Source organism: Rhinolophus ferrumequinum, chromosome 25 (genome assembly GCF_004115265.2).
Source record: "Rhinolophus ferrumequinum isolate MPI-CBG mRhiFer1 chromosome 25, mRhiFer1_v1.p, whole genome shotgun sequence".
Classification (NCBI taxonomy): domain Eukaryota; kingdom Metazoa; phylum Chordata; class Mammalia; order Chiroptera; family Rhinolophidae; genus Rhinolophus; species Rhinolophus ferrumequinum.
Window position 1 is genome coordinate 37,078,898 of NC_046308.1, and position 25,845 is coordinate 37,104,742.

General features: G+C 41.1%; 1 protein-coding gene across 1 annotated transcript; it reads left to right on the top strand.

Moving 5' to 3' along the window:
- Positions 1-3,185: 3,185 nt before the first annotated feature.
- Positions 3,186-4,205, top strand: LOC117017565 (transcription elongation factor A protein-like 4). The gene has a single exon (XM_033097954.1). The coding sequence runs from the start codon at positions 3,367-3,369 to the stop codon at positions 4,033-4,035; it is 669 nt and encodes a 222-aa protein (XP_032953845.1). The 5' UTR covers positions 3,186-3,366; the 3' UTR covers positions 4,036-4,205.
- The last annotated feature ends 21,640 nt before the right edge of the window (positions 4,206-25,845 follow it).

Consider the following 25,845-nt stretch of genomic DNA (forward strand, 5'->3'; position numbering starts at 1 on the left):
CTCCTAAGAGGGAAATTCATAGCATTGCAGGCCTACATAAAGAAACAAGAAAAATCCCTAATCAATAGTTTATCTTCCCACTTAAGGGATCTGGAAAAAGAACAGCAAAATAAACCCAAAGGGAGTACAAGGAAGGAGATAATAAAGATCAGAGTGGAAATAAATAAAATAGAAACCAGAAGAACAATACAAAAGATCAATGAATCCAAGAGTTGGCTTTTAGAGAAGATAAACAAAATCAACCAACCTTTAGCCAGACTCATCAAAAAAAAAAAAGAGAGAGAGAGAGAGAGAGAGGACCCAAACTAATAAAATAAGAAATGAAAGAGGAAAAGTGACAACAGATACCACAGAAATACAAAAAAAAATAAGAAATTACTATGAGCAACTATATGCCAAAAAATTCGACAATCTAGAAGAAATGGACAGTTTTCCAGACGCATACAACATTCCAAGGCTAGGTCAAGAAGAAACGGAAAACCTGAATAGACTGATTACCACCAGGGAAATTGAGTCGGTAATCAACAATCTCCCAACAAACAAAAGCCATGGACCAGATGGCTTTACAGGTGAATTTTACAAAACATCCAAAAAAGAATTATCATGTATTCTCCTCAAGTTCTTCCAAAACATCCAGAAGGAGGGAAGTCTCCCAAACACTTTTTATGAGGCCACTGTCACCCTGATCCCAAAATCAGACAAAGACACTACAAAAAAAGGAAACTACAGGCTGATATCTCTAATGAAGATAGATGCAAAAATCGTCAACAAAATATTAGCGAACAGAATTCAGCAATACATTAAAAAGATCATACACCATGATCAAGTGGGATTCATTCCTGGTAGGCAAGGGTGGTTCAACATCCGCAAATCAATTAATGTGATACCACATTAACAAAATGAAAAATAAAAATCACAAGATCATATCAATAGATGCAGAAAAAGCATTTGACAAAATCCAGCAGCCATTTATGATAAAAACTCTTAAGAAAGTGGGAATAGAGGGATCATATCTCAACATAATAAAGGCCATATATGACAAACCCACAGCTAACATCATACTCAATGGGGAAAAGCTAAAACCATTCCCCCTAAGATCAGGAACAAGGCAAGGTTGTCCATTTTCTCCCTTCTATTCAACATAGTGCTGGAAGTTCTAGCCACAGCAATCAGACAAGAAAAAGAAATAAAAGGCATCCAAATTGGTAAGGAGGAAGTAAAATTGTCATTATATGCAGATGACATGATACTATATATAGAGAACCCTAAAGACTCCTCCAAGAAACTATTAGAGCTGATAAATGAATTTAGCAAAGTAGCAGGATATAAAATTAATATTCAGAAACCAGTTGCATTTGTATATACCAATAATAAAATATCAGAAGGAGAAATTAAGAAAATAATCCCATTTACAATTGCTTCAAAGGCTATGAAATACCTGGGAATAAATTTAACCAAAGAAATAAAAGATCTGTACACAGAAAATTATAAGACATTGAAGAGAGAAATTAAAGAAGATACAAATAGATGGAAACATTACCATGTTCATGGATAGGAAGAATTAATATAGTTAAAATGTCCATACTGCCTAAGGCAATATACATATTCTATGCAATTCCCATCAAACTACCAAGGATGTTTTTCACAGAAATAGAACATATAATCCTAAAATTTATATGGAACCATAAAAGACCCCAGATAGCCTCGACAATCTTGAGAAACAAGAGCAAAGTGGGAGGTATAATGATACCTGACTTCAAATTATACTACAAGGCTACAGTAATCAAAACAGCATGGTACTGGCATAAAAACAGACATGTAGATCAATGGAACAGAATAGAGAGCCCAGAAATAAATCCATGCCTATATGGCCATTTAATCTAAGACAATGGAAGCAAGAATTTGCCGTGGGGCATAGACAGTCTATTCAATAAATGGTGCTGGGAAACCTGGACAGACACATGTAAAAAAATGAAGCTGGACCACCTCCTTACACCATATACAAAAATAAATTCAAAATGGCTTAAAGACTTAAATGTAAGATCTGAAACCATAATATTCCTAGAAGAAAATATAGGAAGAAACTTCACAGACATTACTCGGAGTAAGATTTTTACTGATATATCCCCTCGCGGGAGGGAAGTAAGAGAAAAAATAAACATGTGGGATTACATCAAGCTAAAAATTTTTTTCACAGCAAAGGAAACCATCAATAAAACAAAAAGGGATCCTACTGAATGGGAAAAGATATTTGGCAATGATATATCTGATAAGGGATTAATATCACAAATCTATAAAAACTCACTCAACTCAACTCCAAAAAAACAAACGACCCAATTAAAAAATGGGCAGAGGACACGAAGAGACATTTTTCTAAAAAGGACATACAGATGGCAAACAGACATATGAAAAAATGCTCAACCTCACTAACCATCAGAGAAATGCAAATAAAAACCACAATGAGATACCACCTCACCCCAGTCAAAATGGCTATCATCAATAAATCAACAAACAACAAGTGCTGGCGCGGATGTGGAGAAAAGGGAACGCTTGTGCACTGTTGGTGGGATTGCAGATTGGTGCAGTCACTGTGGAAAACAGTATGGAGGTATCTCAAAAATCTGAAAATGGAGCTACCCTATGACCCAGCAATTCCACTCCTAGGTATCTATCCGGAGTAATCCAAAACTCCAATTCAAAGAAATTTATGCACCCCTATGTTTATTGCAGCACTATACACAATAGCCAAGACATGGAAACAACCGAAATGCCCATCGGTAGATGACTGGATTAAGAAACTGTGGTACATTTATACAATGGAGTATTACGCAGCCATAAAGAAGAAAGAAATCTTACCATTTGCAACAACATGGATGGACTTAGAGAACATTATGTTAAGTGAAATAAGTCAGATAGAGAAGGACTAATACCATATGATCTCATATGTGGAATCTAAAGAAAAGAATAAATGAATGAACTAATCAGAAACAGTCTCAGAGACATAGAGGAAAAAACTGAGAGTTGCTAGATTGGGGGGATGGGGAATAAGGGGGAAGGTGAGGGGATTAGAAAGCACAGTCAGTAACCACAAGATTGCTACCAGGTTATGAAAGTCAATTGGGGAATGTAATCAATAATGTTGTAGGATCCACCAACTACCGAGCCTTGCTCTCTCTGGACTCCCTGTGATTCAGCCTCTGCCTCAATTGAGAAGCCAAGCAAGAAAATTGAGTTATGAGATTAAATCTTCTACATTGTTTGGCTTTGAAACATAAGCCAAGGTATCCTGCCAAAACCCCTTGGGGACTTTGAGCTGATCAGTCAATTCCGTGGCTAGTCAGGTCTGCGTGGAGGGGACATCTCAACATGGACAAACTCAGCAATGAAAGTGAAGCAATACCTGAGAACCAAGTTAAGATGGAAAACCAAGAACAGCCACAGGATGCAGGAAAGCCAGAAATGGCTTGTACTCTGGAAGACAAGGAGAAGTTAGAAAAAGAGGAAAAGATAGAAAACAAGGGAAAGATAGAAGATGAGGAAATACTTAATGATAAGGATAAGCCAGAGGAGGGAAAGCCAAAAGAAGAGGGAGAGCCAGAGAGCGAGGGGAAGCTGGAGAGCCAGGGAAAACCAAAAGAAGAAGGAAATCCAGAGAATGAGGGAAAACCAGAGAATGAGGGAAAGCCAAAAGAGGAAGAACAACCAGCCAGTGAACCAAGGGCTGCAGTAAAGCGCCCAGATGGGGATGATATACCCAAGAAAGCTAAAAGAAAAACCAACAAGGGGCTGGCTCAGTGCCTCAAGGAATACAAGGAGGCCATACAAGATATGCATTTGAGCAATGAGGAGATGATAAGAGAATTTGATGAGATGGCTAGGGTAGAAGATGAGGTGAAGAAAACCAGACAGAAATTGGGGGGGTTTATGTGGATGCAAAAAAGTTTGCAGGACCCCTTCCACCCGAGGGGCCCAAGGGAGCTCAGGGGTGGCTGCAGGGCCCCACAAAGGGGCTTTGAAGACATTCCTTTTGTGTAGTGTCCCCGCAGGCATTTGCCAGGCCCTGGGCTGTAACCTTAGGCTAATGTTTTGCTGTAGGGTCACTCATTATCCAGCTGCAGCCCTCTGTGTTTCAGTGGCAGATTTTCATTCATTTCATGGAAAAATGTCTGGTGCATTGTAAAACTAAAAAATAAAAGATTGCAGAACCATAAAAAAAAATAATAATAATGTTGTAAAAATTCTGTAGGGTATCTGATGGACACTTGTCTCGTTAGGGAGACCATATCAGAGAAGATGTGTTGCCACACAGCAGCCTACCCGTCTGTCTCCTTGTACCTGCCCCTAAAGAAAGGAGAGTCTGTGAGACGGATCTTTTCAGGGACTTTGCTTTACCTTTCTGCTTGCACCTTATGTCTCCCTGTTTGGCCCCAGAAAGATGGCTGGTCAGACAATGACGAGTAAGATTCCCCATGGTGGAGGACAACTCAAGCCAGGCGCAATGGAGTGGGGACCAACAGGAGAACCCAGGGGTTTATAGAGGTAGGCATAGCCCCCCACCTTCCCTCAGCTAAGGAGAGCCTCTGCCTCTGTGGCTGCATTCCTTCCCACAACCTGCAGGGAAGAGATTCAATGATGTGCTCTCCATCTATTCATATGCATAAAGGTTTTTTCCCTTGGGGGATGTACATATGTCCTGAGACTTATGGTTCAGCTGCCTGCAGGCAAGGGTGATTGGCTTGAATCAGTTTCCTATTATAGTGTATGGAATTCACAGATCTTGAGATTGACAAGCTTTTTGTCCTTTACTTCCCCACCTAACTAATAAAAACTATGTGTAGGCCAATTTGGGGCCCAGTCCTTGAGGCTGCAGCCCCTTAGCCCCACTTCACTCTATTCATGGCTACTGTCTTTTCTTAACCCTGCGCAGCCCTCCTCGCTCCCCACAACCCTAGTCGCGCGGGACGCGACAAAGATATAGATGCCTGATCACTGCACTGTACACCTAAAGCTGAAGCTGAACAATACTGAATGTCAACTACAATTTTATATATATATATATATATATATATATATATATATATATATATGATTACAAGAAGCGGAGTGCAGCATTAGGAATAGAGGCAGTGGAAATGTAATGGTTGTGTGCGATGTCAGAGGGGTAGTGGATGGGGGAATGGGGGTTATCACTGTGTAAGGGATATAAAGGATAAACGTCTAACTATTACATTGTTTTGTGCACCTGAAACTAATAATATATATATATATATATATATATATATATATATATATATATATACACATTAAACCATTAGTAGCATGCAGGCTGTATAAAAACAGGTGCTGGGCTAAATCTGGCCTACAATCTATAGTTTACTGCCCCTGGTCCAGTGTCCAGCAGTGTATTTTTGTAGCAGGAAATGGGAAGAACATTGTCATTGAGTACTGGTACAGCAGAGAAATCTACGGAAACTATCTTTTATGTATTGCACACCTGAAACCTATGTAATTTCACTTGAGACTTATGTAAATTTACCATTGTCACCCCAATAAATTTAATTAAAATAATAAAAAATCAAATTAAAAAATAAACAAAAGAGTAGGTGGTACGTATATACAGTGGAATATTGCTGAGCCATGGAAGGAAGGGGGTTCTTGCCATCTGTGGCAGCATGGATGGACCTGGAGGGTATTGTGCTGAGTGGAATATGTCAGACAGAGAAAACAGATGCGATATAATTTCACTTATATGTGGAATCTAAAAAACAAAATAAACAAAGAAAACAAAAACAAACTCATAAATACAGAGAACATTTTGATGGTTGCCAGATGAAAGGGGTGTATGTGGGGCCAGGGGCTGAGTGAGAAAGGGCAAAGGGTTAAGAAGTTCCAATTGGTTGTTACAAAGTAGTCACAGGATGCAGGGTACAGCATAAGGAATATAATCAATAATATTGTAATAACTATGTATGGTGTCTGATGGGTACTAGATTTACCAAGGTAAACATTTTGTAAGTTATACAAATGTCTAATCACTATATTGTACACCTGAAACTAATATAATATTGCATGTTAACTGTAATTGAAAAATAAAGAATTATTTTTAAAAGTTTTTAATAATAACAAGTTTTCCTCCAAAAAAATCTTTGGTAAAATTGAATTCCGTCAATGTTCTATATTTATTCTGTGGTTCCCATCACCCAAGAGGCTTAAGTATCCCAGTCTGAAAAGCACTACAATATTAGCACCTACTATAATATTGTGCATTGCATGGCATTTTGGTGATAAATCTGCTGCACAGATGATTCCACACTTGACTGAGGTCCTCTTGGCACTTCAGGAACCAGAATTCCTTGGATGATGTCCAGAAGAGGACATGCCCTATGCCGAAATTCCATTCCACAGCCACAGTTACTTAAGCCTTCTCTGCAGCCCTTTCTCTTTACACATACTCCCACCACCCATGAGACCCCAGCCTGACTCCTTCTTGACTCTTGAAGGACTAACTGGTTTAGGGAAATTTATGACTAGTTTAATTTTCCCAGAATTTCTCATGCTTTTGCTCCCTTTAGTTTTTCTGCTGCATAATTTGTTGTGGATGGTGGAGCAATAGAAGGGGGCAGGACAGGGGAAGGGTGCATTGTAGAGTCAGAACAGAGATTTCCATGAGAGGTAAGAGCAATCTCTTAAATCTTTGACTTGGAGACCACCCAGGCTTGATAGCTTCTACCTACTGCACTGAGCCCCTTGAACCATGCACATATTTCTACTCTCCAGAGCCTTACCCTCTGGAGAAGAATTAACATTTGTTTATGATTAGGACCAGGCTGCTGAATGCAGAAAGTACTCTAGTAAACTCAGATTGTAGCCCTTCTGTTTCTAACTGATCCAGGGAAGAGCTTCTTGTGTATTTCCCTTTGTTAAAGTGTGCATATGTTGCTCAGATACTTGGTGACAATTGAAGGAGCAAAATTCATGACTGCCTCTTTGTGTGTAAAAGAGGAATTAGGGATAAACTGATGATTCTTTCTTGATCTCTTCTTCCATCCTCAGAGCTTGTTTTGATTACCAGCAAAGGGACTGTTGGCAAAATAGGATATCAGAAGAGTATGTAATCTTTCCTCATTTGATTCCAAAGGGTAGAGGCTGGGGAGGGAGTGCCGGGTATAGATGACATAGGTGAAGCAGATTAGCCTGGTGTGGCTAATTGTTGAAGTGGGGTGTTGGGGACATGGGGTTTCGTTACACTACTTCTTCTCCTTTTTTTTAGGTTGGAATTTCCCATAAGAGATTTTTAAGAAATCCCTGCCCTCATGGAGCTGATACTGTTTTTCTTTTTTTTTTTTTTTTAAAGAGGCTGTGTGAGAGAATTGGCACACAGCAGGATGCACAGTGTTTGTGCCCAGTCTTCTTTTCTATTCTCTGCTCTATTCTTTGATGACCAGACCTTCACTATCACTTCTTTGCAGAGGGCTCCCTGGCAGGGCACTCACCTTCACCTCTGTGCCAACTCTTGCCCATGTAGCTCTCTTCTCCTGCACTCAGGAGGAGGAGGAGGAGAAGTAGGAAGAGGTCAGAATCGCTAGGTTCTCTCCTACAGGATCATCCCTGCAGTCAGGAAGCAAGGCCAATTCTGAGCAGAGAGGAGAGCCACTATTCCCCACTAGACTAATGCCTGAGAACCAGAATCTGAAGTAAAACTTAAAAATACAGATTTCCAGGACCCACTCCAGATGTAATGAATCAGCCTTGGGGTGGGGCAAATAGGAATGTCATTTTTATAAGTTCCTCTGTGACTCTGCTGCACTGCCAGATGTGAGAATCACAGAACCAGACCAGCACTTAGCATCAAGTTGCTTGGCTGCTAGTCTGTCCTAGAAGATTTCAGCTCTAAAAGTTTGGTTCAAACTGGTATTCCACCTTGGACGTCTGTTGCCTTACTGTCAGTTGCGATGGTGCCTGGAGATCAGTGTTTCCTTAGCCACTCTGTTTGCTCATTAGTCTTCACTGTCTGTTAGCAATCTTGTCCCAGTGGGCAGCTCTGGTTCTCCCTGGCTGCCCTTTCCTGATTAATGTAACTAAGTATCCAAATTCAAGCCAAAACACTAGTGACCACCCTCTCCTCATCAAGGTGTTCTTTAGTTTTCTCAAACTCAACATAAATGAATTCAATGAGTTCTCTCTCAACCAGCTCCCTCTCCTGGCTTTTATGTTTCTTTCTAGTGTAGAACCATAATTCTTCTTGTCATTCTGTCTTGAAATCAACGTTATGATTGACTTCTCTCTATCCCTTCTAATCCTCCATGCTCCTCCAATCAATCACCAAATCTCATCACTCTATTCAAAAATTTACACTCGTCATCTCTTCCTTCTAAGTACACGGCCTCTGTCCCAGCTCAACCCTCTTTACCTCTCACATGGAACACAGGATACCTTAAAGGTGACCTTTCCAGCTTCAGTTGGTCCCAATGTCCTTCTCTACTTCCACCGCTTCCAACTCACCCCTTTTCCTTAAGGTGTTCACAAGTAAATCCGACCAATCTTCATAAAGAATATGTTGCTCTCCAGATCAAAAACCTTTAACAGCTTCTTTTGCTGACTGAATAAAGCCTAGACTTTTTTTTTTTCAGTGATTTGACCCAACTCCACCCTGTTAAACTTACATCCACCTATAAGTTTTTATGCTCTCACAAAACATTACTACTCATGGATACTTAAGAATTGCTCCCATTCCTATCCTGTGAGCCTCTGCCTTGCCATTTCTTCCATCTGGACTTCCACCCCCTTTGTACTCATGCATTGAAATGTCACCCATGTTTCAGGCCCCAACTCAAGTCACCTTCTCGATGAAGACTTCTGGGATCACTCCAGCCAGATGGGACCTTGTGCTCCTGACCCTCAAGACAAGTATACTTTTCTTATGACATTTCTCATGCACTGTTCTTATTGGGGTTACTTGATTACATGTCGCAGCTCTCTTACTAGACCATTTGTTGCTTTAGGATGTGATTCTTACTCTTTTTAGTCTCCACTGTGTCTAACCTAATGCTTTGCGCAAAGAAGCAGTTCAAAAACTTTTAAGTGTTGACAGATTGAATAAATGAAGAAATTAATAATAGATTATATTGAGGTTGAGGAAGACTGATTCAGTTGGTATACTCATTATTAAATATTCAATATTAAATATTAGAATATTTCCATTCTGATTAAGTTTAAGCAGATACTGCCCTGGGCCCCTAGTTGCCCACAGCTGCCATTGATCTTCCTCTGAGAGCCACTGAACCCTCTGCATGACCCACAACTAAAGAGGTGATACTGGACACAGCTAAAGCCTTCCAGAGTTAGTTGATATTGCACGGTAATTTTGAATATCACCCATGGGGAAAAACAACATTATAATCAAACAAGTTTATTGAAATTGACTTTTAGACATGATTCTGTATTCACCTGGGCACAGTAAAAAACTGGTTCCTGTACACCTTAGAATAGGAATGCTTTAGTGGATAGAGGGTATATTAGTGTTTGTGTGACGACTAGTGAAGTGTATCTATTAGTAGTAATAATAATAATTATCAACAGTTGACAAAACACTTTTACTAATCTAATCTAATTTCCACAAGAACTCTTGGAAGCAACTGTTATTATCTCATTTTACAAGTGGATAGATAACACTGAGGACGAGATAGATACAGGGTTTCTACAGGGATAACACAAGCTGTCTGAGTCCATAGAGCTTCCCACTATTTCATATTGCTTCATTATCAGACAACAGTGATACTGTGCCCATTGAAAGAAGAAAGGAAGAAAGAAAGGAAGGAAAGAAAGAAGGAAGGAAGGAAGAAAGAAGAAAGAAAGAAAGGGAAAAAGAGAAAGGGAGAAACGAAGGGCAGCAGATGGAGAGCTAAGTGACACCAGGCAGGAAGCTATGCAGGTAGCAGGAGAGCTTGAGGGAGGGAAGGAGGGAAAAAGGGAAGGAGGAAGAAAAAATAAAAAAAAAGGGAAAGAGAGAGAGAACTTGTAAGCATAAACACTTTGAGGCCTTCCTAAGCCTTTTGGAGGCCCTACACCACATCATACTAAGCATATTAAAATATACCCAATCTCTGACTTTTTTTTACTAAAAAATAAATAAATAAATATTACAATATCTTTTATAATTTTACTTCTGAAATTTGGCCTCATGATAATTTCTTGGCAGTCATTTTACATAATCAGGAATTCTGCCAATGATGAAAAATTAGCTTCTGAATAGTTTTCAAATTGGTAAAAATCTTGTGATAATACATGTAACAATTAAAGAAAATGATATCATAACATATTTGTAGATTTAATGAGGTACTTACTAGTTTCATTTTCATGGTTTTCTTTTTATATTGTGAAGCCAATTACAATTTTTTAGATCTTCATTATTATATCTCCAACACCAGCCCTAGAGATAAACCGCCCTGATTGCAAGTGTTTGAAAAGTTTAGCAGAGCTCAACTGCGAACCTGTCGAGTCCCGCGCAACACAGGCAGTGAGGGTGTGAGAAGGGGAGGCTTGGGTTAAGTTTTAAGAAAGCAACAAACAGAGACTTAATGCAGTTTAAATCTCAGAAGGCCAGGGGACTCACAGTCATGAAAGACTGGAGCCCAGAATGAAGCTGACTGGAGGTTTTTATTGATAAGTATACAAGGGAGTGTTATTGTTTTTGACACTGTCTGTGGGACTCATTTATCATGTTTTAGAAATAACCCAAACCAATTATGTTGATCTTTAAACAGCCGAAGCAGAAAGTCCTTGAGGTGAGATATGTGACTCCCTTGAGCGATATATATCACATGTCGAAATTGTTTTACAGAGCTGAGCAGAGAGAGCTTAATCTTATCACTCTAAAGACTCTTTTCTCAATTAGGTGAGAGGGGAAAGCCAGAGTCAGCATTCAAAAAAAATATTCAAAAAAAATATTTTGTACTGTATGCACAACATAATACGAATCAGGGACAATGTTTAAAGGTTCAGTATAATCTTGTAAGGCAGTTAGCACAGCAACTAACTCTGCTTTCTGTGCAGAGGTACAATTAGTTTGAATGACTTGTTAATTTATTTCACTCACAATCGCTATTCTGCCATTACTAGATCCATCAGTAAAAACTGTTACAGTTTTTGAAATTGGAGCTGGACTTAACCTCTTAGGGAGAATCCAACTGTATTTTGAGGGATTGGTCCAATTATGCCTGTGGGCACACGAAGGGCGGCTTCCCCTGGAAGCAGCCCTGTATCTTGAGCTGTACAAACATCAACTGCAGCACTCCCTTCAGTGGCTGGAGTTAATTGTTGAATAGATAGTTTTGAGGAGGAGGCACCGTCTGGTAATTTTGAGGTGCTGCCTGACTCACCAATGCCCCGGTTTTTGTCTGGGCCTGGGTCTGGCCCCGCTTCTCGTTTCCCTGAAGCAGAGTCCTATCTTTATGATATTAGATCGACATTCAGAGGCCCAATGGTTTCCTTTTCTACACTGAGGAAAAACCCCGGGTTGTTTAGGACCCTGGGGAGGAAGAAGGACTTTGTGGAAAGCCAGAGTCAGCAGCGGCTTTTCCCAGGCAGGGGGAAGGGGATACAAGGCCCCTTCCCAAATCTTTCTAAGGTAGCTTATGGGGGGTTCTCCATGGGGTTCTGCCTTGCTTGAGTTGTCCCCTCCGTGGGGAATGTTACTCGTCATTGGCTGCAAACCCTCTTTTGGAGACTAAATAGAGAGAAATATACAGTCCCAGAGATGCACAGTCTCACAGACTCTTCTCTCCTTAAGGAAAGACAAGGGTGGGAGGATGGGTGGGGGACAATGGGCTAGGCTATTGTGTGACAACACGAACCTAACAGGAATGCTTGAAGTACCATGAAGTGTCATTAGCCACACTGGGTGCAGAAGGTTGTGTCCTCTGCCGTAAATTCCATCTCCCATTAGGCCTCTTCCTGAAACTCCCTCCCCACTTTGGATCTGGCAGAACCATTGGGTGAGAAGCAGCAGATGGAAAGCTGAGTGACACCAAGCTGGAGGCTCCCTGGGCCCAGAGGGAAAGGCACAGAGTGGTTACCAATGAACACTTTATTAGAACCAACCTGAGCACATTCCCAGATCAGGCTGCTGTCAAAGATGACACTAAACAGTCCTCCTTTGCTTTTCTGGTTGCTATGATAGCCCAGAATTTGCAAACCAAACTGGACTTGGAGAAGAACTCTGTCCTTGGCCCAAAAAGTTAGTAGTTCCAAATGGTTATGCTTATAATTCTTCCTGTCCCCTTTGACATCTGCCAGATAGAAGTATCTCTAAACCGGGGTTATGGAAATGTCCCAATGGAAAGGCTATTTCCGAGCTGGCTAAAGCTGCATTAGGAGGAATTTAGGTGTGATGGAAGGAACTTCTTGGCAAGAAAAGTTGGAAAATGCTACAATGGGTCCCAGAGAGAACCTTGTCATCCTCTCAAAAAATCTTTTATATTTGTTTAGTGTTCTGTGGTTTGCTAAGCACATTCACATAAATTATCTCATTGGATTTTCACAGCTGCCCAGTGAAGTAGTCAAAGTCGATATAATACCCACCCAAAGATAAGGAAAGTAAGACTCAGTAAGAACAAAATCAAACAGCTGACAAGCAGCAAAATTGAGATTTGAATCTGGGCTTTCTGATTCAAGGTTTAACTCTTTGAATTCTACCATGATGATCTCCAAAAAATAAACTAGGTCACATCTGATCTGCACAGTTTAGGAGCAAATATTTTTTAAAGCAAGTGATGTTGTAGATGGATGATTTTTTTTAATTGTGGTAAAATACACATAACAAGATTTATCAATGTAACCATTGGTAAGTGCACAGTTCAGAGGCGTTAAATATATTCATATTGTTGTGGAGCCATCACCACCAACCATCTCTAGGACTCTTTTTATCTTGCAAAACTGACATTCTGTACCCATTAAATACACCTCATTGCCTCTACCCTTAGCCCCTAGAAAACATCATTCTACTTTTTCTATGTATTTAACCACTCTATATACTTCAGATAAGTGTAATCATACAATATCTGTTCTTTTGTGACTGGCTTTTGTTAGTTAGCTTAATGTCCTCAAGGTTTATCCATGTTGTAGCATGTGTCAAAATTTCTTTCCTTTTTAAAGCCGGATAATATTCCACTGTATATAGATTTTGTTTACCTATTTATCTGTCCATGGACATTTGGGTTGTTTCTACTTTTTGACGATTGTAAATGATGCTTCTATGAGCATGGTTATACAAATATCTCTTTGAGTCCCTGCCTTCAATTCTTTTGAGTACATACCCAGAGGCAGAATTACTCGGTCATACAATAATTCTATGTTTAATCTTTTGAGGAGTAGTCATACTGTTTTCCATAGCAGCTGTGTCATCTTACGTTTCCACCAACAGTGCATAGGGTGTTAATCTGTCCACATCCTCACCAACACTTGTTATCTTCTGTTTTTTGATGTTAGCCATCCTAATAAGTGTGTACATAGATAATTTTTAAACACACGGTGTTGTTATGCAGTTGCCTGCCCGTCTGTCCCCTCGTGCCTACCCCTGAAAAGAAAGAAAAGTCTGTGAGACTATTCCTTTCAGCGACATTGCTTCACCTTTATGCCATCTCCTTGTTTGGCCCCAAAAGATGGCTGGCTAGCCAATGACGGGTAAGATTCCTCAAGAAAGGAACGACCTAAGACAGGCACAGTCGTGTGGGGACCACCAGGAGAATTCACGGGGTTGATAGAGGTGGGCACAGCCCCCCACCTTCCCCCGTCTAAGGAGAGCTTCTGCCTCTGTGGCTGTATTCCTTCCCACAACCTGCTTGGGAAGTGGTTCTAGATGTGATAACATCAGTTCTCCATGTCAGTAAGTTTTCAACATAAAGGTTTTGTCCCCTGGGGAGGTACAAACAATAATTATTTAGACATCATGGGACTTTCGACAGGCAAGGGTGATTGGTTTGAACCAGTTTTCTGGTATGGCGTATGAGACTCACAGACTGTAAAAAAAACAATGCTACTTCTTTGTATGTGCATCAATAAAAGCCACAAGGTGGCCCGATTCGGGGCTCTCAGTCCTTTGAGGCTGTGAGACCCTTCGCCCCTGTTTCAAAGCTTTCTTGATTTCTGTTTCTTTCTTAACCCTTCACCGCCCCTTCTCGTTCTCTCACTGCCCGTGTTGCACTGGATGCAACAACATGGTTGTCCAAGTCATTTTTTTTTCAGAAGGGTTAAAGAATAGTCCTAGTGAAACCAGGTTAACTTGATATGTCAGCCCTCAGCCCAGCGAGGAAACTCAAAAAAAGCATTCCACTGGTCACTAGGGAAAGCACTTGAAAAATGTGAGCAAATCCATCACTTGCTCAGGGATAATGAACCCAAAGTACAGATCCTCCTCATAGGAATTTCATACACCTTTACTGTGAGCAGGAATTGATTATACAATGCATATTGGAAAAAAGCACCTCCCTCCATAACTAGAGGGCGTGTGTGTGCACACACAGGTGCAGGAGTAGTCATAGTGTTTCATACTGAAGGCGTGCATCTACATGACTGAAGATGAAAGGTTGTGAGTTCCAAGAAGAATAATATGGCCAAGGGGATTGGCAGGCTCTCTTCCCAAACAACTCTAGAATCTTGGGATGTCACTTCATGTCTGTGAGCTTCCTTCTTCATTCTTTATTCACCTCTGCCCACTTTGAGGGATAAGTTATATTACATCTTTAAAAGACTTTTAAGTGTTGTATGGGCACAAGAGGTAATCATATTTGATTCTGTCCAGTGTTATAATTACATCACCTGGCAAGAACTGTTGGCTTCCCTATAAAGCGGTTCAGAATAGTGAGGAAGCTTAGGCCTGGAAATCATCCTGAATCTTCCAACCTTGGTGTTCAAGCCCTAACCCACCTCAAATGCCATCTCCTACATGAATCAGTCCCTGATCATGACATAGGAAGAAATAGCTCTCTCCTTTTAAATTAAACAGCACTTCACCTATGTCTTTCTTAGGCCAAAGGCTATGTTTTATATTTGGGTTGTAGTTATCTAAGTGTAAATCCCTCATTAAAACTGGATGCCCCTTAGAGACAAAATTGAGTTTTGGTTTGCACAGAGTATAAAGCTAATGTTTACCAAAAGCGCCCTAGCAAAGTTCTCTTGCGACTGACTCATTGGCTAAAATTCTGCCACAATGTCTTCCCTGGGGCGTGGGTGGCTGGGAAAGTGTTTCTGTGTTTCAGCCTCTATGGTCTAGTTGTGTTGGGAATGGGGCTGATGAACCAGTGAACAGGGTATGTTAGAATTGTCTTTGTACTCAGCACATGCACGGGGAAGTCAGAGGGGAGAGGCGCTACCCGAAATCAGAGAAGAATGACCAAACTCAATTAGGTCATGTCAATTTCCGTAATTTACACTCCTAGTGATACTTACCTCACATTCATAAAGAATAAAGAGTTTATGAAGCATTAGCATCCCTATTTTCTTCAGATAAAAAACTGAGACTCAGAGAGGTTAAATAATTTGTTCAAGATAATTCAGTAAGTGACAGTTTGAGGAATGGTTCAATCCCGGTCTCCTGATGTCACACTTTATGCTCTGTCTATCATGCTCCACTGCTGCTTGGACAGTGGTTTCAGGTCTACACCTCACACCATCTCCTGGGAACAGTGTAGTCAGAAAAGATGCGAGACAATTCAAGAGGCCGCAAGACAGAGCCTGTTTGTGGATTTGTTTGTGGGTGTGTGGTGGTTGGGAAGGTGAAGGATGTTTCTCTTCCCCTCCCATCTTCTCAGCTTGGCCACCATAGACATCCGTCTTGTCACTGAGCACCTGCACACAACTGCTGACAGCTCCCAACATCTCAGTGCACAAAACTATGAGTTCCTCACAGGACACCAGTGGCATAGTCAGTCCTTTGCACATACTGTCCTCAGTTTTATTCCATGGCTTCAACAGTCGTATCCATTTCTAGATAAAAATCTCAGATCTTCCCTGAGCCCTATCACACCTGTTCCTGCCAGCAGACACCACAAAGTTTTCTGTTCTCATTCCAGACCTTATAGGAAGAGACAGAGCCACTCTGTGTGATAATTTTCCACACCGCTGGAAAGAGAATGGGCTAGTTGCTAGGCAACTGGCCTCAAGCTTGGCTCTGCCTCTAACTTGAGTGTGACACTGACATAGCACATCCCTTGGCTGAGTCTCAGTCTACAAATGAGGAAGTTAGAACAAAAAGAACGCTAAGGATCCAGCTAGATAGTGGAGACAGCAGCTGCACAGTCGTGGAACTAATGCCGGCTTACAGGCTGGACTCATCTTTTAGGGTTGAATAAATGAAAAGTACATGACCGCTTATGCCAGCTGGAGACAGCAAGTAGCCACTCCCCAGCTGAGAAATTATGAACAATTTCTGTATTCTGGTTTGGTGGTTTGTTTTCTGCCAGGTGTTTATGTGTCACAGAGGGAAACATGCAGATGGATTCTTAGAAAAATCGCCTAGGTCACTGTTTGACTGCAGAATGAACTGAGGCATGGGTTTGGTCACCCATGGGATCATAGCAGGGCCTCAAGACATAGTGACAAGACCACTGAACTAGAAATCAACTAGGGTTTTTATAATTTCCATGCCACCAATTAGCTGTGTAGCCCTAAACAAATTGTTGTTCCTGTTTGAGCTTGTGTCTTATCGGTAAAATAAGGAAGTTAGATCAGATGCCTTTGGTACCGCTTTCAGTCTAATGATTTGAAATTTAGTGCTTCATCTGATTTCTCTCTCATATGGCTTCCTTATGACAGCTTGTGTTGTGGGCAATTCTGAGTATTTTTAACGAAAAAAAAACCCTTCTGATTTTGATCTCAACTCTGAGATGGTGTAAGGAAGGGAAGAAGCACAGGAATACTTTTTACTATTCTTTCTGCTGTGTGTTTCAAAGGAAGTCACTAGACTTCCATTAACACTTAAAGGGAGGAGATGCTATCTTCCCCTTCTTTGAGGGGTGAATAGCGCTTCGGCAGATCCAGTTACATGTATCCTGCAGTCATGACATATATTGATGTATTAACTAAGGGGGAACAGAGAAAGAAGTTAACTTTTGCCTAGTGACAAAGTGCTCTGTGTTAGGTGCTTTCTTTATATAGTCTCACTTTATGTAGTCTCATATAATCTTCTCAACAACCATAAAAGAAATCTTATTGATGAAATAATGTAGGCTGAGAGAGGTTAAGAAACTTGCCCAAGTTAGGCACAGTGGGGAGGGTAACAGAAATTCAAAATTGGCCTGTCTTGTGTTTCAGTTATAAGGACACAGCAAGAACTTGGCCGTCTATGACCTAGAAGATGGCCTTAAAAACCCAGCGATGTTGGCATCCTGATCTTGAACTTTCGGCCTCCCTCCAGAACTATGAGAAATAAATTTGTTTATTAAAACAAAACAAAATAAAACAAAAACCACCCTGTCTTCCTCCAAAGCCTTAACTCTGAGAGGGTTACTTTAGCAGGAATTGAAAGTAGAATGCAGGGAGGAACTGGGAAACCTCCGATTTAACTGACATCAAGGAAGAAGGTGGCATGTAGAGCAAAGACTCTGACTGGAAATCCTTAAACTCAGTCGCTATATGAACCTTCTCTGTTTTTCACCTTGGTTCTTGACTCTTCCACTGTCTTCCTTAAAACCCCACTGGCTTAGTGCATCTTGGGTCCTGGCATGCAGAAGGAGGCAGAGATCATTTCTTCTGTAACGAATGTCCTATAGGAAACATTAGCCCTATAAAATCTCTGCCTCCTCCGTTGGCCACACAGATCAAAGCTGGGGAAGCTCAGACCTGGTGAGATTGGGACTGGAAACTATCCTGAATCTCCCAAACTTTGTGTGGGACAGAGTAGGGTCCAGCCATTCTCACCTCTCTCCCACTCCCAGGCCCTCTGGGAAGAAAAAAACTGCTTTCTCTACATTGGTGCTAACTCCTTATTTTTTAGCCTCTGGATTAGCATACAGGGTTTCTCAGACACAGCCTCAATAAAAGTTGTCCAGTCAAGACCCTGAAAGCCAGCTGGGGCCTCTTACTGTCCAGTCATAAAAAGAACCCATGAATAGCCAAGTCAAGAAGTATCCTTGTGGACAGGAAAAAATATATAGAGCTAACCTTGTTTTAATAGAAAAAGGAAATGAGACAGAAGTTGGTTCTTTTTTACTGCAGGGAATGGAATCCTATGAACTCAACTTAAGTTTTAGTTAGAACAAATATTTAGTTAGAACAAATATTACCCCACGTTCTTATGTGGGGAGTTTTCTATGTGTTAAACATGGTGGTAGGTGTTTTCATCACAATCTCATTTCTTCCTCATAACAGTGCTGGGAAAGAGGAAAGGAAGACTTACTGAAGTGACCCATTCAAAGCCACTAAAAACCAAAAGTGTCTGCATCCTAGCCCAGAGCTCTTTCCATTGTTCCACAGCTGCCTTATCCTAAATGCTCTCATGAGTATATGTGTTCGTCTGAGACAACTGGGCGTAGCAGGATACTGGAGCTCAAAGGGATTGAAAGATGCGGTCCATGGTTTCCAGGTGCCCTATGAGGTGAGGCAATAGCACAGATCTCCCTCTTCCTCACTGCATTCTACTCCCATTCAGTTCACAGGATTTCCCCCTGTGGGGACAGAGCCAGGAGTGCAGTTTCCAGGCTCTCAGCCTCACGTGGCAAGGTGCTGGCTCACGTAGTAAATGGCCATCAACTGTGATTGGATGGCCATCAGCTGCGGCTAGCTGGCTGTCAGCTGTAACCAGTGAAACACTGGCCATTAATATAACTGCCGTGGCTACACTAGCAGCAAATGGGGGCTAGCAAGAAGATGGTGGCTGAGCTAGCAAGAGAAGATTGCAGCTAGCAAGTGGGGTTGGTTGGCAGAGACAAGTGGACAGCGGGTTGCAGACAGTGTGGCTCCTGCTTCCTGTGTCTCCAACCAAGCCATCAGCGAGAGTATAATGGTATGGCTCCCCTACCTATGGCTCTGTGGGTGTTCCTTTTTGGCCTCACCATATCCCGTGTTCTTATGTGGGGAGCGGGAGCAGAGACCCCGCAGGCCGCCCTGCATGACACACCTCATTCTCCAAATTTTCCGTGATGTCTCCTACACTAGGTACAGGGTCCTGCTATCAACTCCATACCGGTAGTACTTGGCACTTTCCCTTTCAGAATATTTCTCACTCTACATTGTGACGGCTTGTTATTTGTCCATCTTTCTTAACTCATCATAAGTACCTGGAGGGCAAAGAAAACTTGTACTTTGTTCACCATTGATTTCCCAGGGCTTAGCACATAGAAGGTGCTTATCAAAGATTCACTGAATTATAGGTTGAAAGAAAAAATTGGAAGATGGATAATAGTTTATCACCCCCTCAAAGTTACCACATCTCAAATTAAATTTATCTTTCCCTTCCTGACAAGCTAACTTACTTGACTCCCCAGTTTGTTAGTAGTACCGTCAATAGACAGTCAGGTGTAAGTGCTTTCAATCTTCTGACCCTAAATCCTGCCTCTATCATTTACTAACCATGGAATGATAAGCAATTTATTTACTCTCATTGAACCTTATTTTCCTCAATATAATGTGGTATTGTGAAGTTTATTGAGGATACTTATAATCCCTGGAGTATACTAGGAGGTCAATAAATAGCTGCTTTAAACTTAGCATATGTAACATATTAGATGCAAGATGGTGGAGTAGATAAATGCTGTGCCTTTCTCCTTCCATGAACACATTAAAATTACAGTTAAATTATAGAACAATCAACCTGGAGAACCACCTGAACAGAAGTTTTATAACTAAAGATATAAAAAAGAAGCCATGCCAAGACTGGTAGGAGGAGTGAAGACACAGAACAGGTGGCCCCAAATATCCCTCCTGGGCAGTTAAGAACCAAGAGGGATATCTCAGACACAGAGGTTCCCTCCAGAGGAACGAGGGACCCCAACCCCACACGAGGCTCCCCAGCCCAGAGTACTGGTGCCAGGAAGAGGAGCCACCACAACATCTGGCTATGAAAAACAGTGGGGATTCTGACCATCTAGATGGAATGGAAGGCTGTGGAAAACCCAGATATCTTTTTAAAGGGCTTATGCACTGACTTACTTGCTCACTGACACTCACTGCAGGCTCCGGTGGAGGGACAGTGACTCAGGGTGCATCAGACACATACAGGGAGAGACTGAGTTGTGTGGCTTTGCATCAAGGACTGGAGGGATAGCACCGTTTTCTCTGTGTGGGGTTTTTTTCCTGGGCACCATCTTTCCTGTGTTGAGCCCTCCCCCACATGAACAAATCTGAATCTGAATTGCTCCGATGAGCTTTACTGTGACCTCACCGTACCCAACTCCCCCAACACTGGAGGCACTTTCTGAGTGAGCAGCCAGCCCTGCCTTCGTTGCACTCTTTCTGGGCCCCAGGTGCATGGTGATTGGCTTCAGTGTGCTCTGAGAATTTTGCTGATTGTCTCCAGGCTCAGCGCTGGAACCAAACCAGAATCTACATTAACCTGGTAAACACAACTCTTCCCACTCTAGTAACTTCATGAGATTTGGCCTCACCCAACTTGCATACCACTTGAGGCTTTAATCAGTGGCTGAAACTTAAGAAAGCTGGTAGGTGGTAGCAGGCCTCAAGGTGTCCTGGCTTTTTTAGGAGCTACCTCAGGCCCAGAACTGGTGGCAGCCATCCACGGTTCGCAGCATGGCTTCTCCCACATGTTTCCAAGTTTAGCACAAGCAGCAAATAACTGAAGATTGCTTTGTAGTTCCTACCATGTCGTCCCTGGCTGGTCACAGGCAGTGGGTGACCTGGACCTGCACCAGAGTCCTTCCCAAGAGGCCCCAGAAGCAACATACTTGGAGGATGGCTTCAGACCACAGCAGTGCAGCACCCAATTAGCCCCACAAGTGGCACACACAAAGGGTGGTCTCAGCAGGCACCAGAGCCCCCTGGGGCAAATCCCACATAGTGGGGTAAGACCCCTGCACAGCAGCCTGTAAGCTGTTGACATGGCCAAACCTCACAGCCAATCAGCCTGAGAATCAATCCCACCTACTGACATGGCAATAGCAGCCAAGGCTCAACTATAACAGGAGGGCGCACACAACCCACACAAGGGACATTCCTGGAGCACCCAGTACAGGTGACCACGGAGACTGTGACACTGGGCCCAACAGGGCATTTACTACATAAGGCCACCTGGCCAAGACTGGGGATGTAGCAGATCTATCTAATACATAGAAACAAACAGAGAGGCAGACAAAATGTCTGAAACAAAGAAATACATCACAAATGAAAGAACAGGAAAAAACTCCAGAAAAAGTAATAAACAAAATGAAGGCAAGCAACCTACCAAATACAGAGTTCAAAACAATGGTTATAAGGATGTTCAAGGAACTTAGTGAGAACTTCAACAAAGATAGCAACCATTAAAAAAAAAAAAAGCATACAAACCATAAAAATGAACCAGCGAGAAGTGAAGAATACAATAACTGAAAGGAAGAATGCACTAGAAGGAATCACCAGCAGAACTAGATGAAGCAGAGGATCAAATCAGTGATTTAGAAGACAAGGTAGCATAAAACACCTAATCAGAACAGCAAAAAGAAAAGTGAATCCAAAAACAAGAGGATGTTCACCTCTGGGACAACATCAAGTGTAACAACATTTGCATCATAGGGATACCAGAAGGAGAAGAGAGAAAGCAAAGAATTGAGAATGTATTTGAAGAAATAATTACTGAAAAATTCCCTAACCTGTTGAAAGAAATAGACCTACAAGTCCAGGAAGCATTGAGAGTTCCAAATAAGATGAATCCAAATAGGCCCACATCAAAGACACCTTATAATTAGAATGGCAAAGGTTAAAGACAACGAGAATCCTAAAAGCAGCAAGAGAAAATAGTAACTTATAAGGGAGCTCCCATAAGATTGTCAGCTGATTTCTCAACAGAAACTTTGGAGGCCATAAGGGATTGGCACAAAATATTCAGCATGATGAAAAACAAGGACCTGCAACCAAGATTACTCTACCCAGCAAAGTTATCATTTAGAGTTGAAGGGCAGATAAAGAGCTTCCCAGACAAGAAAAAGCTAAAGGAGTTTATCATCACCAAACCAGCATTACAAGGAATGCTAGAGGGACTTCTTTAAGATGGGGAAAAAAAAAATTATGAATAACAAAATGGCAATAGCTACATATCTACCAACGATTACTTTTTTTTAAATTGGGGAACACTGTGTTTTTCCAGAACTGATCAGCTCAAAGTCAAGTCATTGTCCAAGTTGTGGAGGGCACTGCTCAGCTCCAAGTTCAGTCACCGTTTTCAATCTTAGTTGCAGGGGGCGCAGCCCACCATCCCATGTGGGAATTGAACCAGCAACCTTGTTGTTAAGAGCTCGCGCTCTAACCAACTGAGCTATTCAGCTGCCGCAGCAATTACTTTTAATGTAAATGGATTAAATGCTTCAATCCAAAGATACTGGAGGGCTGAATGGATAAGAAAACAAGACCCTTATGTATGCTGCCTATAAGAGACTCACTTCAGATTGAAAGACACACACAGACAGAAAGTAAGGGCTGGAAAAGAGTATTATATTTCATGAAAATGAGAATGAAAAAACAAAAATAAAGAAGCTGGGGTAGCAATAGTTATACCAGACAAAACAGGCTTTAAAACAAAGTCTATAACAACAGACAAAGAAGGACCTGGTAATCCCACTTCAGGGTATTTATCTGAAGAAACCCAAACGCTACTTCAAGAGGATGTCTGCATTCATATGTTCATTGCCACATTGTTTATAATGGCCAAGATGTGGAGGCAGCCTGTGTGTCCTTCAATGGAAAAATGGATAAAGAGGAGGTGATACATATGAGTATACACAATAGAATATTGCTCAGCCAGGGAAAGGAATAGATTCTTGACATCTGCAGCAGCATGGATGGACCTGGGGGGTATTGTGCTGAGTGCAGTATGTCAGACAAAGAAAGACAGATGCAATGTGATTTTGCTTATATGTATACTCTGAAGAACAAAACAAATAAAACAGCAACAAACTCATAGATACAGAGAACATATTGATGGTTGCTAGATGGAAGTGGGTTGGGGATGAGTGAAAAGGGGGAAGGAATTAAGAAGTACAGATTGGTTGCTACACAGTAGTCATGGGGATGTAGGGTATAGCATAAGGAATATAGTCAATAATATTGTAATAACTGTGTATGGTGCAGATGGGTACTAGATTTGTTGGGGTCATAGATGGGAAGGGGTTGTGGGGACAGGGGGAAAAAGATGAAGGGATCAAGAAGTATGAACTGATAGTTCATACTATCTTATGAAATAGACATGGAGATGTAAAGTAAAGCACAGGAAATATAATCATAATATGGTAATAACTACGTATAGTGCCAGGTGAGTACTAGACTAGTCAGGGGGATCATTTCTTAAATTATATAAATGCCTAACCACTATCTTGTACACATGAAATTAATATAAAATAATATTGAATGTCAATTATAATTGAAAAATTTAAAAAGTGGGGGAAAGGTAAAGGGAAATAAGAAGTCCAAGTTTCCAGATAGAAAACAAATAAGTCATGAGGATGTAATGTACAGCATAGGGAATATAGTCAATAATATTGTGATAATGTGGTATGGTGTAAGATGGTTGCTAGACTTATGGTGATCACTTCTTTAGGTATATAAATGTTGAATAACTATGGTGCACACCTGCAACTAATATAATATTGTATGTTAGCTATATTTTAATATAAATCTTTAAAAAAAGAAATTGAAAAAAAAGCACAGAACAGAGAGGTATGAGGAAACTTTGGGGTGATGGAAATGTCCTGTATCTTAATGATGTTGATGGTTTCACTAGTGCATGCATTCATCAGCACTTATCCAATTTGCACTGTAAGTGGGCTGTTTATTGAATATTAATTATACCTCAATAAATTTGTTTTATAAAGGGCACATAAAAGAACATAATATATTAGATCATTTGTACTTACCTTTGGTGCCTCTTTTGTCTTCCACTCCCTTTCCCACCCACAATGATGGTTGGATATTTAACCTGTAGAATCTTTCTGCTAAGTATCATTTATGTTTGTCTCACCGTCATCATCTCATCTCCCCATTTAATGCAACAAATTCTAACCGGTTCCTCTCCTTCAGATTTTTCTTCCAATGTTTTATGCAAACCCTGATGTGGCTCTAAGATTCATCTTAGAGAAGAGGTTTAGGGTGACACTCTTTGGCCCCTCCCATCTTGAAGCTGTATAAGCGGTAGCTTTACAAACTATTGAGAAAATGTCAACCGTTCATATTAAAGCATGGGGGTAAAGAGGTTGATGGACATGAAGGGAGTACTAAAGGTCTCTCCCCTTAGCCAACCCTTGGGGTCACCTCTGGGCAAAAGCTGCCAATTTATATTTCTTAAATATGGTTCTTATCAAGGTCACTTTTGCTAAAAAATTTTTCAGTGAGTCTGGAGAAGCTGCAGAACAAATTCCAGAAAACTTTCCCTCGTATTCAGGACTCTGCACAATTTCATTCAGGCTGTTTCAGGGCATTTTGCTCCAACACCAATTTTTCATTTTATGTATTTCATTTCAGTCAATGCTCCCTGAATACACCAAAGCTATTCCCAATTCCATGTTTTTGTCCAGCAGTGCCCCCACAGTGGTCCTCCTCAGGTCCTTTCATCTAATGAAATTCTAGTCATCCCTTAAGGACTGGCTCAAGAATTGTTCTCCCAAGAACCTTCACAACCACCCAGCCAACAGGCTCCCTCCTTTCTGGGAATACCCACTGTTTCTTATTGTCAGGATAATTTATTCTGCCACTTTACTACATACATTTTGAGTATTGTTGTTGAAAAATTTCACATGTTGATGTTTTCTCTCCCACTGGACTGAGATGTCCATTTACGGTAAGGACTACCACATACCTCTTTGGGTCCCCAGGGCACCCAGCTGAATCAGTGTGGGACGCAGTGTGGCAGGCAATGGGTTGCTGAGTTACAGAGCCATCCCCAGAGGCACTCTGCTCTTCTGACCCACAGATGTACAGCAACAGAAAAGACACTTTGGATTTAGGGACAGTTATATCCAGGGGCCAAGGACTCTCCCCAAGGAATATATACCTAATATCTACTGGCTGTAGGACTTTGGATGTGGGAAACATAAGTGTTTATGACGCAGTTTTAGCCTAGTCAACCCATTTCCTATGCTAGTGACTAATGACTTGAAGCTGATGGTGACTTGTTACTTTCAACTTGAGCAATGTGGGTTTAAACACACATCTGTCTACACCCACACACGTGTCTTCCTGTGCACACCAGACCTCAAGCAATAAATGGTGTCATCAGACTTGTGCAAAAGGCCACCAGCAGTGGAGGACAACAGATTGGGCTTTAAAACTTTTGCAAAACTATCTCTTTTGTAGATAAATAAAAGGAGGAATTTGGTGAAGAGTATCCAAGAATTCTTTGTACTATTTTTGCAACTTTTCTGTAAATCTGAATGTATATCAGAATATTAAATAAAATTTTAAAGCAGAAATAACAAAAGTCACCTTCTCTACATTGTTTCCCTCCCATCTTCCTCAGCCTTTAAGAATTAACATTTTAAAAATATATTCATATACAAATTATAGTTATGAATATTTCTCCTATTAGACAAGAAGTATAAAATGGAAAATGAAAGTACGCAGTCAAAGAGAACTTTTAAATATTTTATAATACAAAAATAATAGTATTTTAGAATATTAATATTGTAATAGAGGTGTTTTAATATTGTGTGATCT